Source organism: Lissotriton helveticus, chromosome 7 (genome assembly GCF_964261635.1).
Source record: "Lissotriton helveticus chromosome 7, aLisHel1.1, whole genome shotgun sequence".
Taxonomy (NCBI): Eukaryota; Metazoa; Chordata; class Amphibia; order Caudata; family Salamandridae; genus Lissotriton; species Lissotriton helveticus.
In genome coordinates, this window is record NC_136068.1 from 383,461,207 (window position 1) to 383,476,370 (window position 15,164).

General features: G+C 42.4%; 1 protein-coding gene across 1 annotated transcript; it reads right to left on the bottom strand.

Annotated features, from left to right (window-relative positions):
• Nucleotides 1-259: 259 nt before the first annotated feature.
• LOC144769099 (uncharacterized) lies at nucleotides 260-3,198 on the bottom strand. Its single transcript, XM_078653099.1, has 2 exons — nucleotides 2,459-3,198; nucleotides 260-497 (listed from the first exon to the last, which is right to left on the bottom strand). Exons 1-2 carry the CDS (start codon nucleotides 3,196-3,198, stop codon nucleotides 260-262), a joined length of 978 nt encoding a protein of 325 aa, XP_078509225.1.
• Between the last annotated feature and the right edge of the window lie 11,966 nt (nucleotides 3,199-15,164).

Genomic DNA, 15,164 nt, shown 5'->3' on the forward strand with positions numbered 1-15,164 from the left:
CCAGTGGTGGTTGCCGGATTACCCTAGACTTGTCGCTATTACTGCACGCTTGACAATCTTTTACTACCTCTTCTACCTCTCTATACATTTCCGGCCACCAAAAATTCTGTCTCAATCTCCTTTTGCACATGCTTCTCCCTAAGTGTCCCTCGTGTACAAGTTTGATTAATTTACTTCTTAACATCTTATGTGGGACTACACGATTGCATCTCAAGACTTTATCTGTTTGAATACTTAACTGGTCTTTGATTTTTAAATATTACTTTAATTCCTCATTCAGGCTCATCACATCTCCCCAACCATTGCGTATGACGTCCTTGAGCTCAGTGTATTCCTTATCACAGCTCAAGGCTTCATTCCACTCTTCTTGTTTCAAGGCTACATCTAATTCATTGACAATACATGGAGATTCCACCTCAGATACCAAAGAAAAATTCTCTACGTCCTCCTCAATTGGCATCCGTGACAAGCAATCAGCTATAACATTCTTGTTACCTCTAACAAAATCAATTAAAAAATTGTACTCCATTACTGATATCAACCATCTAGAAATTCTTGGAGTAGCATTTCCTTCAAGACCCCTTCCTCATTTGAAGATGTGCACTAAGGGCTTATGATCAGTTCTCAAAACACAAGGCAGTCTCCATAAATAAAATCTAAAATGATTTATCCCCCAACAACAACCCAAAGCTTCCTTCTCAATGTTTGAGTAAGATCTCTCTGCCCCTTGTAGGCGTCGTGACACAAACCCAATCACACTTTCTCCTTCAGCTGTCCTTTGGGTTAAAACCGCACCTAATAAACATTACTGGTGTCAGTTGTTAATATTGTTTTCTTCGAGACATCAAAGTGAGCTAAAGTAGGTGCAGTAACCAATGACATTTTGACATTTTTAAATGCCGCCTCACATGAAACATTCCATTCAAATAACACTCCCTTTTTCAATAACATCCTCATAGGCTCTACAATATTTGAGAAGTTAGCTACAAACTTCGAACAGTACTCTGCTAGACCAAGAAATGATTTCTACAAGTCTTTATCCGACGGTTGAGGAGCATCTATAATTGCTTTTACTATACTTTTCTTTGGTCTTAAAACCACCAGCAGATATTTCATGACCAAGGTAGTTCACTCGGTCTTTTCTCAGTTGACACTTTTCTTTCTTTATCGTTAGACCATGATCAGCAATCCTTCCCAAAACTTCTTTCATTCACTCATTATGATCTACAAAAGACTTGCCTACAATCATTATGTCAATCTGAAAACACAAAACGCTATGCATCCCTTGAAATATATTTTGCATAACTCTTTGAAACACCGCAGAGGCTGAAGCTAATCCGAATGGCATGCGCCGATAGCGATAAGCCCCTAACGGTGTGACAAAGGAAGTTAATGGCCGTGACTCTGGATGTAAATTTATTTGGTGATAAGCAGCGGACATGTCCAATACGCTGAAAACTTTTCCGCCACCCATCACACTCAACATCTCTGTTATATTTGGTAGTGGTTGTCTGTCAACCCATATGTTTTGATTTAAATATCTTAAGTCTATGCATAGAAGAATCTTGTTTCCTTCCTTGGGTGGGACGACTATCGGAGCAACCCATTCCGATGATTCAATCGGCTCAATGATCTTACATTCCAGCAGTTTATCAAGCTCCTTCTGCAATGGTTCTCTCATTAACAAAGGTATAGGCCTAACCTTATGCACAACTGGGCAAGTATTCTTTTTCAAAATTATCCGGTGAGTAACATTTTTAAGCATACCCAGATCATCTGTGAACACATGGGAAAATGACGCCATTAACTTTTTCCCCCAATCTGAATCATCTTCTGAAACAGGCAAATTACATATCTGTGTAGATTCTATCACCATTACTGGTTCCTTAGCATTAGGATTAAGAATGATATTCAGATCTTTTTGGTGACGCCGTCCTAAGAGATTTGAACCTTCTTCAGTTACATATACTCTACCATGGACACTGTTGTTTTTAAAGAACATGTCCATCCATTCCATCCCCACAATGTTTATTTTTTTCCACTATAACCCACAGCACTTATATCGGAATGTTGTAAATTCTTCAGATTCCTTTTTAATTCTTTCACGTACTCTTCTTTAGGTATCAGTGTGAATAAACTACCTGGATCCGCTAACACTTTAATTCCAATATTACCAAAAATAATTTTACAATGAGGTTTCTCTAATTTCTCTGTACTTTCCATTTTTATACCTTTGTTTTCATGAACAGTTATTTCTTTTTCTGACATATCACATTCATCTATAGAAAGCATCAATTCTTCTTTTATCTCTCCTAGATTTTCTATGGTCTTTACAGTAGAACTTTGATTTTTAAATCAACACATCTTAGCTAGATGACCCTTTCTTCCACACGATCTACACGTTACACTTCTAGCACCACACGAGAGGCTGGAAGCAATGTGCCCAGGACATCCACACCTATAACATGTAATTTTCCTCCTCACAACCATATTGGGTGCATTAGGTGCATTAGAAGTTTTTTCGTTCTTGAAATTAGTTGCATTTGGAACATCTGCCTTAGGAGTTTTTTTTAGTCCCACTTCATCCACATCTAAAGATACTACTTCTTTTTCCGAGGATTTAATGTTAATTTTTCCAACATCAATTTCTTTCATCCAAACAGCAGTGTGCTCTAAGCTTCTAGCAATTTGTACTGCTTCATCTAGTGTAGGGTCTAGAGATAAAAGTATTTCTTTAACTTTTTTGTCTTTGGTACATCTAACGATTTGATCACGAATGAAAGATTCTGTTAAATTTTGGAATTCACATGTCACTGCTAGACCACGCAGCGTAGCTACATAAGTCATGATGTCCTCATCTTGAGCTTGTGCACGGCAGAAGAATTTATGTCTCTCAAAAACTACACTAAGTTTAGGCGTAAAATGTTTCTCTAGCATTTGTATTGACATTTCATTCACATTTACAGGCTGTCCATTACCAATTCCTAAAGAAATCTCTGGGAGGTCGTCATAGATCCTTCTTCCTTCTGTTCCTAAATGGTGTAAAAGGATCGCTTGTCTCCTCAATGGACCATATTTATCTCCGCCTATAGCTAAAATATACGTGTTAAAAATGTTCTTCCACCTTTTCCAAGGAATACTAGGCTCACCAGGAAGTGGTAAAAATGAAGGTGTAGAAGCCATGCTTTGATCCGACATACCTGCAATTAAATTAAAAATAACAAGCTACCAAAACTAAAATAATAATTTAAAATAATTATCTAAAATAACAATCTAAAATAACTATCTAAAATAATAATCTAAAATAATTATTTAAAATAATTATCTAAAATAATTATCCAAAATAATTATTATTTCTTGTCTTGTTCATTCTGCATTGTTTTCACTTTATGAGTCTTTCTTCTGTTTTCACAGGTACAGGAAGTGTGACTGGACAAACTTGAAGCAATCGAGAGAATCCTCACAGTGACACTGGTAAGAATGAACTTCAACTCTGTTTCTTTATTTCACTGAATTGCTGCATAAACTCATATTTTAATTTGGCACTGTCTCTAGAATGGCAATATTCACTTCGGGTACGTTTAAATACATGTTTTTGTGTTTGTTTAAACAACGCAAGATTTCCTTCACGTTAAACTGATTGCGCTCAGCTGAATCTGTTTATCTTCAAATTAGAGTGCACGCGATGACAGCTCCCTTCACGCTTGCAGTGGGTGTGCGCTTCTCACACGTCGATAATTCAAAAGCATAAACATATATTTCTAAACTATTCGAATCTGCTCAATCGACAAGATACAAGCTTTGTTTGCATAGGAACTCCATTTAGTCATCCACAATGATAAGCTCAATTGTTTTAACGTCGTGGACTCATGACATGAGTATTTTGAAAGAGGCAATAGTCCAATAATAACAGTTTAAATGCCACAATGTCAAGACTCAAGCTTCTTATCATATCCAAGCGGCAGAAAATAGTTCCTTCCTTAAATCTTCTTCTTTAAAAACAAACAAGCCTTGACAAAACCACACATTTACTCACAGTTTAGAAATTACTTTTTTCTTTTTCCAGGGGTGGACGTCACTCAGTCATCTGCCCCCTGCGCAGATTGTTGTCCTCGTCGCCATGAAATGTAGTAACCACAGAGGCAGTGGTTAATGAATAAAAGGTCTGTATTCATATAAGTACATCTACACAAGTGTACAGCAACCTCCAGCTTCATCAACTGACCATTCTCTCAGAATCTCCCAGTGATGTGATTCTATGGCATCACTGGGTTCTACAATGGGAGAATGAAATCTCCATAAAGGCCATATGTTTGGCCCCTCTCCTGGCATTGACAAATTTACCCAAGATTAGGGGGAGATTTAAAGCTTGCTCAGTAGTGCCCATTCTTGAGCAGAGCCCATATTGCACTTTGGTTAAAAATAAAAAGAGTTTTCACTCAACCAGGCTTCTAGCTTCCCTAGGATTACCCTACCAAAGATTTGTACTGAAGAGTCCAGCAATGCGATTGGGCAATTATTGTAAGGGACGTCCTGATCACCCTTTTTGTTTATGGGAACTGTGACTGACTGCCTCCATGACTCAATTTGCCCCCCAGCCTTTATAGACCTAAAAACAGTTGTGAGCAGTGGGACCAGAGTTCTAAATTGTGTTTTTTTGCGGCAGGTCATGTGAGACCCCACTGGGAATCGCTAATGTGTCTGAGACACATTAGTACATTTCATTTTGCAACTACAAATTGCGACTTGCTAAAAATGGCAATTTGCGAGTCACAACATGTAATGGTCGTATATCTGGCCCAATATTATATATAAGATTTTGAAAGTCATAGTAAGAATACTTAATAAAAAAAGGGTTACACTAGTGTATCTAAAATTTTTAACATTTCTTATTTGAAAGAGCAATAAATTCACTGTTATTTACTTTTTTTTTAAATTTAACTTTTTGCACTTTTGGATGAAAATGAATGGAACAGCCTGACCTTTAGAAAAGGAAGGTACATACGCATACTAGCCATGCAAGAAACTTTTGAGGAATGTCAAATATGTATCTAAGCCACTAAGGGAGGCTCACACAAGTAGAGTTCAACCACCACCACCAGCTGAACAAGAACGACGGTGCCACTAACTAGTAATTGGCAAATGAAAATATTAAATTTATGAAGACTAAGTAATGCATATCAAGAGATATGTAAGAAATGTAAATAGATATCATTTGTGCTAATACATTTAGGAGGATGCACTCAAGCACTTTAAATAGTTGTACACCAAATTAAAAATATATATACTTTTCCCTTTTTGTTATATAGTTGTTGGTGGCAATGAGGGAAGGGGGTTAGTAGGATATTGTACATAAGCTGTTATAGAGAGTAGAATAGGCTTAGGCCAATGAACTTAGATTAGTGTTTGTGTACACTAGCATAGGTATTTACATGTTTTTGTTTAGGGATGAGGGAGTCTGTTATTTTAAGAGAGTTTTATTTCTTGTAGATATTAGAATAGTATTGGTGGTTTAGCTATTTAGATTACAGTTATTTTGAATATTTGTGTATAATTTTAGATTAATACTGATGGGCGTATGGATTTATTGTTAAAATAATTAATATAATTTACATTTATGAATATCACTGATGTACTACTTATTCAAAAATGTAAAGTCCTTCTACGAATTTACTGTAATATTTATGCCTAACTGTTTCTGTATTTACTCATACGCAAAGAAAAGATCTGTATCAACTGCATAATTGTATATTGATTCATCCTATGCACAGCCTTTCCCTCTCCCCCTCAATGTAACCCGCCTTTCCCACTGTATATTTATTTATTTTGCCACGGTCTATCTCCGGTTGTAAAACTTAATAAAAATATATTGAACTTAAAATAATTATTATATTTTGAGTTGCATCTTTGCATCTGTGTTGTTTGTTATAATTCTTTATAGTAAGATTTATTTTTCTAAAATATATTTTGAAATAAATTGAAACATTTGTTTTACATATAAATATTTTACCGTACGTTATATGGAAACTCATTTGTTAAAATTAACTATAATCTTTTCTAAATATATTAAATCTAGAAATAGATCAGGAATGAATTGGTTGTTAGATTATATTTTTTTGTTTTTTTTTTAACTGTCAAACAAGATGCAAAAATTTTGGATTTTTTTAAAAAGTGGATAGAACACTAAAAATATATTTTTATAAAAAAAATACAAATAATATATTCTTCAATGCTAAACAATTGTATTTCTAAAAAAATGACCTTTATTGAAGAAAATCGTTTTTTTACAATTTGTCTTCTTATGAATCGATCTTCCTGTGTATCAAATTCTATTTGAGTTACTATTTGCACCTGCACGTCATCATTTACATGTCCACTTCTTCAACCAACGGGATAGAAGGATATACAGCTAAGTTGCATAGTGTAACACAAAAAATTATTTTGCACACAATTTCAAGTGTATGTAGCAGGTATCCCCCCGACTGACTGATCTGAACACTGAAAACTGGATTGAAAAATACCAAGTGTCAGTTAAATTACACTTTTTTTCCGAGCAGAATCAAATCTATTTTCTGCCAGAATATTTGGGTTTTCTATTGGTGTTATCAACCATTGCTGTACCGGCATGCCTTGATCCCCAATAACTAAATACTAATCACCAATTCTATGTCAGGACTGGATGCGAGGATTATGCCTTCTTTTCTTAACTTTATTTTACAGCGGCCATGTATAATATAAACAAAACTACTTTTCCCATGGGACATCAGGGAAAAAACGTAGTTCAAACAACCAATGAGAACACCATTGTCAGCCAATCAGCGTATAGATAGTCCCATATAGTTCTTTCTCCTTGTCTCCTTGTCCTCTTTCTTCGCTGCTGCTCAGCCAAGATAAGTACTCTGGTTTTCTCTCTCTCTTAAATTTGACTAAGTTCTTGTTATATAAATCATTTGTAATTCAAGCCATCACCGCTTTGTTAGGCACGACACGACTCTTGTAGCATTGTTTTCCGATTGTATGATTTTTCCTTTTTGTGGTACTATTGCTTTGTGTCCTTCGTTACAGGTTTACGTCACGGGTTGTACTGTGTATTTTCTTTATTGCCTGTTATTTTGGCTGTGTTAAGCGCAGGGGCTGTTCAGGACGCAAGATTGGTTCTTTGCTCTTACGAATCCGGTCCTGCGCCTCCCGCCCCTAGAGGGAGCGAGAGGCGCAGCGGGAGCGGCGCTCACTTTGAGTTCCTCTCAGAGGAATTTTCATTGTTTGCGTGCTTCCTGCTGCTTGTCTGCCGGTGAGGGTAATGCCCATAAAGGGTTCGTACATCGCGTTGTTATACCGCAAGACCAGTTTAATCCTATGCTCTGTTTTAGAACTAGCAGAGTCGGTAGTGGAGTTCTTGACACCTCATTGAGGTCAGGTACTGGCCTTTGTTGGCTCCTTGTCTGGGACATTACCCCTGGCTTAACCAACTGCTGAGTAACATGTGTCTGCACCAGGCTGTGTCCCAGGGCTGAGACCCACCATTAAAACAGCAACACTCTAGCAATATTCCTTTGGACTGACACCCAGTCCCCCATAAAAAAAGGGCCACTTTATAAAGGGCTTACAGTCTGCTACCCAGACTTTTACAAATTGACTCCCTGTTTTTGGTGTACCTAATTTGGGCCTAATTACTTAAAAATGGAGTAAGACGATGACTCTCAGAGGGTGGCGGACCCAATGGCGGATCTCCCGTGGGATGACAATCTGTATGATGTGGTGGATGCTTCAATATATAGGGCAGTAGGGGAGGCTATGACTCATTTGGAGGACTTTCCTGCCAAATTGCCGAAGCATTCGAAAAATGGGTTCCACCTCCCGCGTCAGTACCGCCTGCCCCTACTTCTGTGTATTTTTGATCCAGCGGGGCCCCCTGTGAAACGTACCCGTGATGCAGGGGTGGATTTAGATGCCTTTGATAGGCTACGCCAGGCCTTTATGGCAACTCAGCCTGCTTTATCACCAGGGAATGGGGGTTTGCCCCCTACCACTCTTCCTTCTACCCCTAAGGGTTCAGGAGATCCAGACCTGGTTCCTGGTCCCTCTGGTCCCGATGGATCGTTACATCCGTCCACCTCCGCCAATGATTTATCAGACATGTTGGACCCGGAGGATATAATTCATCTCCGATCCTCTGAATGGCCACCAGCCGATAAGGTTGCTTGCTATGTAGCAAGTCACATACGTAGACCTCTTAAAAAAGATGCTCGGAACTGCTTACGTGCGGAGTGCCCTCGCCCTTCTCTAGAGGGGAAAGTGGCCTTAGATCCCGAGATTGATCTTCCATGGCCACTTTCTTGCAAAAATTTATGAAGGATCCCAAGAAGGGGATAGACCGTTCATGGCGCGCATGCCAGGATAAACACCTGGATGCCTTGGGACCTCTAACTAACATCCTTGACATGGCGGAGGAAGCCAAGATTTCTGGTGCACTTATTTCCCCCAAGACCCCTTCTGACTGGGCACAATGTGCTATAATATTTCTGGGCAACGCAAACTGTGCCTTATCAACCGAGAGACGCCGATCTTTCCTCATACAAGTGGATCCAAATTTGGGAGATTTAGCAGATTCTGAAGCTGGTGCTGGCGCGCAAGGTGGTCTCTTCAGAGAACCGTCTGTTAAAGAAGTAGGAAAGTTTGTTAACACTTTCATGTCCTTAGACAAGGCACAGACAATGATCAAGAAGGGGTTTCCTCAGGTTTTCTGTGGGGCCAGTCGAGACAGGGGTCGCTCGACCGGCCGTAGAGTAAACCAGTGTCAGCAAAAGGGACAAGGCCCCCATCAGTACCAGGACCAGCCATGGTTTGGCAATTTCTTCCCTACAACAGGATGCCGTGGCAAAGGTAGAGGATACAGAGGTGCAAATTTATCCACAAGCCCCGGTGAGTCTACTCTCTTCTTCCCATTTAAAGTTAGGGGGGTGTCTGGCGATTTTTTTTCCAGCATGGATTTCCATCACAAAGGATGCATGGGTCCTGCAGACGGTTCAGGGATTGCATTTAGAGTTTTTCGGGAATCCTATTTAAAAGAGGGCGTCCTCGTCCGCTCTCTCAGCAAGATACCATTCTGGTAGATCAAGAGGTAAACTCTCTTCTTTCCAAAGGTGCTATTTGGCCTACCTACCTTCATCCAACTGGTTTGATCAGCAATATTTTTCTCGTCGAAAAAGTCAGTGGTGGCCAAAGGCCTGTAATAAACCCGAGCGAGTTCTACGAATGGGTGGTTTACCACCATTTCAAAATGGAAGGGATCCACCTTCTCCGAGATGTCCCGAGGCCTCTGGATTGGAGTGTCCGTTTGGACCTCAAAGATGCATATCTAGTAGTCCCGATTTTCCTCCTCACCGGAAATTCCTACAGTTCACCTGGAGGGGTCAGACATACGAGTTTGCATCCCTTCCATTCGGTCTGTCCTCTGCCCAGTGGTGCTTTACCAAGGTTCTCAAACCAGTGGTAGAGCACCTCAGGACTCGAGGGGTACGACTGATGGCGTATCTAGATGATCTGATCCTTAGGACTCTTGTTACCAAAGGCTCCTCTCACATCTTCACCCGGCAGTGAATCTTTTGCAGGTAAACTAGAAGAAATCTCTCTTGACGCCTTCTCAGTCTGCAACGTTTTTAGGTTTCGTGATAGACTCCATCTCCTCTACCTTAAGTCTTCCATCAAGGAAGGGGGCAAAAATTCATCACAAATTGAGACATACTCTGTCCAGGGCTCAGGTGACGCTCAGACAGCTAGCTCGAGTAGTGGGCCTCCTCTCTTCATCAATCCAGGCAATCTTACCGGGTCACTTACATTACAGGGCCCTTCAACGTCTGAAAGTGTCCCACCTTCGCAGGGGTTGTCCTTACTCTCACAAGGTGTCTCTGTTCGAGGAGTCTCAAGAAGCTCCAATGGTGGCTGTGTCACAAGAAGACTTGTAATGGCTGAGTGATCTTCGGTTCAGCACCAGATTCAGTTATAGAGTCCGATGCCAGCAGAACAGGCTGTGGGGCCAGATGAGGTGCAGTTTCCACGGGAGCACTGTGGTCACCAGAAGAACAACGCTTACATATAAATTGCCTAGAACTTCTAGCGGGTTCTTTCGCAGTGCGTTGTTGGACAAAAGGTTCAATCCAATCGTGTGAAGATGGACAACGTGTCTGTGGTCTGGTACATCAATCATTTGGGAGGCATTCGGTCACGGGCTCTATCTGACCTGGCAGTGGCCTTTTGGCAGTATTGCCTGGACCTTCAGGTCTCGGTCACTGCGGAATACTTGTTAGGGTGCGAGAACCAGGAGGTAGACTTCCAATCTCGCAATATCAGGGATGCCAGTCTCTGGAAACTGGACCCAGAAGTATTTGCAACTCTGAATTCTTGGAGCGATCCGTTTTCCATAGACCTTTTTGCCTCGAGACTGGATCTCCAACTTCCTTGCGTCTTCAGTTGGAGACCCGACCCGCTGGCTTTAGCACGGATGAGTTCCTCCAGGATTGGAGTCGGGAGAAGGGGTATGCTTTTCCCCCTTTGGCAATGATCAGAAGAGTGACAGCACAAGCCGGGAGGCAAGAGGCGGAGGTGGTTCTGGTCACTCCCCTCTGGAGGTCTCAAGTCTGGTTTCCAGTTCTTATTGAACTTTTCTGGGATTCTCTAATCCTACTCCCCCAGTTTCCGACTCTCCTCAAGAGTCCAGACCAAGTTCCACATCCTCTACTTCAGGAGAACTCACTGTGGCTCATGGCGTGGTGGATTACCGGAAACACTGGGAAATCCCAGGACTTTCGGATATGGCTGAAGTCCTCATGTCAAATGCGGGGGAGGATTGTACGGTCAAGAGGTACAAGTCTGCTTGGGGCAGATGGTCCGGTTGGTGTATGTGAAGGTATCTCAATCCCCTGGACGCAGATGTAGTCCATATCCCTAATTTCTTTGCTCATCTTTTGCTCATTTTGCCCATTTCGGCCGGCCACGTCCCAATTAATGATACAGCGGTAAGCGAACATCCTGTGGTCTGCAGATTATTTCGCGGTATCAGTCTCTTCCCCCAGAACCTCGCTATTCATCCCTTTGGGATGTCAATCAGGTTCTTAACCTTTTCCTTTCGTGGCAATCTAACCGGTTTCTTTCCAGGAAGGATTTGTCAGCCAAGCTGGCTATGTTACTTTGTCTCATTTCTTGTCACCGTGTCTCTGATGTAAAGGTATTGGATATCACAAGCCACATTTGTTTCCCCAACTGGTGTCACCTTTACATTGCATAAGAGGACAAAATGCCACACTAGAGTTATTTCCTATTTCGAGTTTCCAGAAGCTCCAAAGCAATGCGTAGTGCGATATCTTTAAGCATATGAGGAGATGACGGAGGAATTCCGTCCACCCGGAGAGCGGCGACTACTCATTGCTCTCCGTAAACCCTTTAAGGCGGTCTCTTCTCCCACTATTGCTTGGTGGGTTCGATGGGTGATGCAAGAAGCCGGGATAGATCTCAGGATTTCTGGGGCACACTCGGCCAGAGGTGCAATGGCTTCTAAAGCTTTCGGTTTGGGTGTCCGTTTGGGGCCAGATTGGTCTTTGGACTCCACCTTTAGACGGTTTTATTTCAAACCGGTGCTTAACATGGCACATTTGGTGCTGAACAAGCTTTAAACTAGCATATGCCTCACCTTCAGTCCTGACATAGAATGAAACATTTCCTAGCTATCGTAACGGAAAGTTTCAATTCTATTAAGGACTCGAAGGCGAGGATTATCCCACCCTAGAGATTCCTTCAAAGAGATCACCCTTCCCGTAGTGGAGTAAGTAATTCTTACATTTAACCATATATTTGAATATTATATTGGTTTACAGTATGTAACTGATTTGTGATAGGTATCTTTCCACACGTTTTTTATTAGTGGAAGATCTTTTGTGGTGACAATTGTCCTTATCCTTGCAGGTTCTGATGCTAACAAACAGGATACTTGATGGTGATCATTTGGCTGACTCAGCGCTTCAAAAGAGGACAAGGAGACAAGGACTATACGCTGAGTGGTTGACAGTGGTGTTCTCATTGGTTGTTTGAAATTTGTTTTTTCCCCGATGTACCATGGAAAAAGTAGTTTTGTTGATATTTTACATGGCTGCTGTTAAATAAAGTGAAGAAAAGAAGGCATAATCCTCGCCTCAGGGTCCTTAATAGAATTTAAACTTTCCGTTACGATAGCTAGGATATTTTTCATTTTTTTTTAAAACAGGAAATATGTAAGAACAAACAAAATCTTAGAAAATGTGGGTCTTAGATTCTAAGGGGCTGATTGCGAGTTTGGCAGTGCTGCGCCGGCACAGCACCACCAAAGCCGTGCATGGTCCGCCAGATTACGTGTACAACTCGTGTCTGGCTGGCTTTTCTTTTGCTGTTCCCACGGCGGTGCCCTGGAAATGGGCAGTGCAATGGGAACGCAAAAGAAGTTCCAGAATGGCATTGACTATGAAGTCCATGCTGTGCTGGAACTTGGAATGCATGCACACAGGGGGGCACATGTTGTGACCCTCTGAACGCATCCCCATGGTGGCGTGGGCATTGGGGTACTGTGAGGCCCCTTTTGTTTCCCCACCACCAGCATCTTCATCGCAGGCTCACCGCCATGAAAAGGCTGGGTGTGGGGAAACTTGAAATATGCTTGGGGGACCGCGGTGGTTCCGCCTTGCATATAGGATGCCCCTGTCCGCTGTGCCAACACCAAGGAACGTCAGTTCCATGGCACAGTGGAGCATGGTCCAAATGGCCGCCTCAGAATAGGGCAGCTGCAGGACACCACCACTGCACCACCACAAGTCTGGTGGTCAACGACCGCCAGACCCCTATTCAGCCACAAAGTTCTTTGTAGCCCAGAGTGTCTTTGCTAGGCAATCTAGATAGATAATTGCTGCAGCCAGCAAGGAATTTGTTTTTGGAGTGTTTGATAGCTGTTTCATGGAAAGACGATAAAATACTTAAATGATACAGAGAAGTGTATTAGGGCAATACTTTTGTTTAAGGATTTAGAATTTGTGATTGACACTATTTCCAGGAGTCATCCCTTAGGGATTATGAATTCTTACATTTGCACCCAGGTGTTTCCGCGAGAGGAAAAGAATCCTCATCTTTGCACAGCTTTTGATAATATTTCTGTTGATACACATATGTTATTACGGTGTTGATTTATATAGGATAGTGATTGTTGATAGGTGAACTCTGCTTTGCTGATTTTTTAACCCCTTTAGCGCTGATGACAAAGCCAGCTCGTCATGGGTGTTACCTGCGCTACGCGGATGACGAGCTGGCTTTGTCACAAACCGCGCATTTTTCAAATTCCAGCGCACAGCGGGAAAACGCGGTAGCGCGGTAGAGGTTAAACAAACTTTATTTGATTTTACATACATAATCATGTATCACTTTCGACATCAGAAATATTATCTCAGGAGGTACCGCCCGCTATTCTCTGCGTGCTTCAATTGACTGAAAAGAGCCCCGCTAGCCAGGGCCCGCCTCCCTCCAGATCCTGCATTTACCCCATAACACACAGGTCTAATCTTCCATGCCTGGTAGAATTTAGGTCAGAAAATTAATTCCCTATGTTACCCCATTCTACCTACCGCCACCCTCCCCTCCCTCTAGGCATGCCACTTCCCGATGCACGCTGAGTACGGTTACGGGCAACAGCGGACACAGTGACCACACTCCCCTACTGTGTTCCGTTCGTGTTTGTTTCAACAATAAATCCGGCTGAGTGTGCACAAGCTACTCCAGCACCTGCTGTTGTTGGGTGCCAGCTGCTAGGTAGATAAAGAATGAACCCAAAATTTGGAGTGGGGCACCACTCGATAGTAAAAGTTGTTTGTCAATAAGTCGTATTGTCTTGTTTGTATTGTCTTAATAAATCCTTTATTTTCATAAGTATCCAAGTGCAAAGAATTGCTAGCCACTTCCTGATGCACGACTGCTCGGAGCCGTCAGGTATGCCCCCCAGCATTTTTGTAAACAAACTTTATTGGGTTTTACAAACATATCCACTTATCACAAATCAATGTCAGAGAGATAAGCTCAGGAGGTAGAGTCTGCCATGCCCTGCATGCCTCTTTGAACTGAACAGGTCAATCCTCCCGCATTTTGAACTTCAAAATTCGCGAGCTTAACATCCCATGTTACCCCTCTCTGCTCACCCCTTCCCACTCCTCCCCCTAGGCGTGTCACTTCCCATTGTGTGACCATTCTGTGCAGTCAAGTATGGCCCCCTTGCATGTTGAACATCGCGGGCCCCTTGCATCTAGCATAGGTCCACATCCAGTTTACTCATGTCTTACAGTAAGTAGCTTTAAGACCAACTCCACCTTATACTTTAGTGTGCCCACTTCATCCGGGATTCTCAGGGCCTTACATTATTCGGTCGTCTGTTCCCATACCCTCTAGGTTCTTTAGTGATACCACCAGTGCCTCCCAAGCTCTCGCTGTCTCCGCCGCTTTCTCGGGGGGGAGCTTTCCCGTCAACGGGAGTATCGTTTCTTCGGTCATAAGCCTATATAAATATGTGACCGTCCTAAAGGTCCCTGCCGCCATCACCACGTATTGGCACCCCACTGACAACTGTGGTTCCGACAGCCCCTCCCTCCAGTGCTGTTATACAGCCGCAATTAGCGCCGAGTGTAGGAGGAAGTCACCCTTGGGTAATTCATATCTCGTCTGAAGGTCCTGGAATGGAATCATGGTGCCTTCCTCAAATAAGTCCCCTAGTGTTTGAAGCCCTAGGTCTCTCTATGTTTCCATCACCCGCCAGGTTCCTTCATGAGGCAATGCCTCACAAAGCAGCAACATGATTTCTGGGGCTTATGAGCACTTAATCCGCGCCTGCCTCAAACTCCTGTTCCAGCACAATTTGGGATAGCTGTCTCAGTGGCGGGAGATCGGCGCGTGGCTTTTCTATCCCCCTGAGTCTGCCTGCTATCCATCTAGTGAACCACTGCAACTGTGCCGCTAGATAATAGGTCTCGAAATCAGCCAGTCCCCCCTGCGATCTTGGCCTCATGAGCACCCCCAGAGCTACCCTGCGCCTTGCAGTCCCTCACAAAAAGCTGGAGATCAGTAACTTGAGCTGGGCGAAAAATTTCGCCGGGATCCAGACCGGC